The sequence below is a fragment of the Oryza sativa genome, chromosome 6 (assembly GCF_034140825.1).
Source record: "Oryza sativa Japonica Group chromosome 6, ASM3414082v1".
NCBI lineage: Eukaryota > Viridiplantae > Streptophyta > Magnoliopsida > Poales > Poaceae > Oryza > Oryza sativa.
The window spans coordinates 20,874,993-20,877,817 of NC_089040.1; the positions used below are offsets into that span (position 1 = coordinate 20,874,993).

The window sequence follows — 2,825 nt, forward strand, 5'->3', positions numbered from 1 at the left end:
CCTGTGCTGCGTGATCCCACAACACAAAAGGCCACGGTGACAAAAATATCGCGAATCGCCTGATATTTTGAGCGTACGAGGAGTGTGGGCGTGCGTGCCTGCCAAGTCTATCCAACTGAAACAAGCGAGCGAGAAAGGCAAGTAGGTCCACCAACCAGCAGCCGAGTCCCATCGATGGCGACGCCTCCCAATCCCAACGAGATAAACACGCCGCGCGCCCCGCCGCCACCATCCGCATCCACCATTCCATTCACCATTCCACCCCTCGCCCGCGGATTCTTGGAACGCTTTGCTGCTGCTCGCGCATGGTGGATTGGTGGGGCTAGTGCTAGCGATCGCGAGGAGGAGGAGGACGGCAAGATTGGCGGCCATGCTGAGGGCGGTGCGGCCTGCGCCGTCGGCGGCGGCGGGGCCCGCCGCACCGCCGGGCGACGGCGAGGCGCGCGCCTGCTACGGCATCGTGGTGGCGTGCGTGTCGCTGCTGCTGCTGTGCGCGCTCGTCTCCGCCGTCGGCGTCGCCAGGGCCTTCGCCGCCACCGGGGTGCTCGTCCTGCTGCTCGGCCTCGCCGGCTGGCTCGCGCCCACGGACGCCTTCGCCGTCGCGCTGGCCCCCGAGCTCTACGCGGGGAACGCCGGCGGCGGCGGCGGTAGCGCCCGCGCGGCGCCGGCGGTGCGGCTGCAGGTGCGCCGGTGCGCGTCGTGCGGGCTCGCCGCCCAGGCCATCGACGCGCTGCCCGCGTTCGCGTACGAGCCCCCCGCCGCCGACGTCGAGGACGGCGGCGAGGGCAAGCCGCGCGGCGGCGGCGCGCTGTGTGCGGTGTGCCTGGAGGACGTCGTGGCCGGCGAGACGGTGCGGCGGCTGCCGTCGTGCGGGCACCTCTTCCACGTGGACTGCATCGACATGTGGCTGCACGCGCACCGGACTTGCCCGCTCTGCCGCCGCGACCTCTCGCCGGAGAAGGTCACCGCGAAATCCTCCGCCGCCGCCGCGACGGTCTCCTCCACCGACGTGCTGCCGCCGGTGTGAAACGCTAATTCACCTTGCTTGGTGTTCACTACTAACATCACCTAGTGTTGTTATTACTGCGTCACTGTACATTAATTCCGAATGTTCTACCACTTGGTATACTAACTAATTAGCATTTCCAAACCAGAAAAGTGTGCCCTGTAACCGTGTTCTGTAACCCATTATTTTCGGGATCAACAGGACATAATAATCAACCAAGATTCCATAAGATTGTGACCAAACCGGCTATTTGGAATTTAGCCGGCATAGGACAATACAGAAATCTCTACAAACTCTCAAATTAATATACTCTACTAACTTTGTGATTGATGCAAACGCAACCGATTTGGACAGGTGTACGTACTTAAAATGGTACGGTAACAGCAACGGACGTGCTTGACACGTCTGGAACTCGTCGCCCACGTCGAGAGCGTGACGCTGCTGGTGTAATCCGCCAGCTATGTTCATGCAGATCGTGTGCTAGCTACTCATTTCCTAGTGTTTCTTGTATTCGGCGTCGTCGCTGCATTTCGAAAATTTCGTAGCATTTCGTAGGAATTTGGCACGAAATAAATCAGTTCAAATCATCGGAGAAATCGCTGGTCGGGATGCCCGAGGCGGCGGCGGCGGAGGAGGAAGGCGGTGATGGCTGCTCGACGAGGCTAGGGTGCTACGGCTTCATGGCGGTGAACGTCCTGATGGGGCTGTACTGCTCCATCGCCTACGCCGTGAGCGCCACCGTGGCGGGCGCCGTCGCCGTCGCGGTCGCGCTCCTCCTGCTGGCGCTCGCCGGCAGGCTGGCGCAGACGACGGGAGGAGGCTCCGCCGCGGCGGCGGCGTCGGGGCGGCGGCGGCGGCTGCTGAGCTGCCCGTGCGCGTGCGGGCTGATGGCGCCCGGCGCGGGGGGGATCGGCGTGCTGCCGGCGTTCGCGTACGAGCCCGGCGGCGGCGGCGGCGGCGTGCTGTGCGCGGTGTGCCTGGAGGACTTGCGCGGCGGCGAGATGGTGCGGCGGCTGCCGGCGTGCGGGCACCTGTTCCACGAGGACTGCGTCGACGTGTGGCTGCGCGTCCGCCGGACTTGCCCGCTCTGCCGCCGCGTGCTCCCGCCGCGCAAGTCCGTGGCGGCCGCGGCGGCGGCGTCGGCCGCTGTGCTGCCGCCTGTCTGATTCGGTAGTCGTTTCTGTTGTATCGTCGCAGTAAAATTAAGTGAAACTGCGCTCCTAATTTGCAGGTACAATGATTGTAATTGGGCTAAGATCTTTGTGGGTTCTATCAGTATTCAATGTAACCCCGTGTAGTGGAGTGGGATATCTACTTAATTAATACTAACTGTAAAATCATTAGAGAATAAAAGATTTTTGGACTCTAATTTTAGTCACCTCTTGAAGATGCTATCTAGGCCCTGTTGGTTGTTTGTGACTTTGTGTAAGACCTATGGGGACAAGTTGATGCATAGACTGAAATACTCTCTCCATTCTAAAATGTTTGACGCTGTTGACTTTTTTTAAAATATTTAACCGTTCATCTTATTCGAAAAATGTAAGTAATTATTATTTTTTTTCCTATCATTTAATTTATTGTTAAATATATTTTAATGTATACATATAGTTTTACATATTTTACAAAAAAAATTTGAATAAGACGAACGGTCAAACATATTTAAAAAAAGTCAAGGCATCAAACATTTAGGGAATGAGGGAGTATATTGGCGACGTGGCTTGAAATATGTTTAATGTGTTTGACATTTTAAATGTTATAATGACTATTTCTTTTATAACAGGATGTCATATTGGCATTTTCACTTTAAACTAGGAGGGAT

The 2,825-nt window shown here is 57.2% G+C and overlaps 1 protein-coding gene across 1 annotated transcript; it reads left to right on the forward strand.

Moving 5' to 3' along the window:
* Positions 1-234: 234 nt before the first annotated feature.
* Positions 235-2,375, forward strand: LOC9270717 (uncharacterized). The gene is made up of 2 exons (XM_015787086.3): positions 235-1,021; positions 1,552-2,375. Exons 1-2 carry the CDS (start codon positions 371-373, stop codon positions 2,170-2,172), a joined length of 1,272 nt encoding a protein of 423 aa, XP_015642572.2. The 5' UTR covers positions 235-370; the 3' UTR covers positions 2,173-2,375.
* The last annotated feature ends 450 nt before the right edge of the window (positions 2,376-2,825 follow it).

Bases quoted from the DNA above. Each gene is read 5' to 3' on its own strand.
- LOC9270717 (XM_015787086.3), top strand. From the start codon at position 371: ATGCTGAGGGCGGTGCGGCCTGCGCCGTCGGCGGCGGCGGGGCCCGCC. The intron at 1,022-1,551 runs GTGTGAAACGCT...AAAATTTCGTAG, and splicing joins CCACCGACGTGCTGCCGCCG to CATTTCGTAGGAATTTGGCA.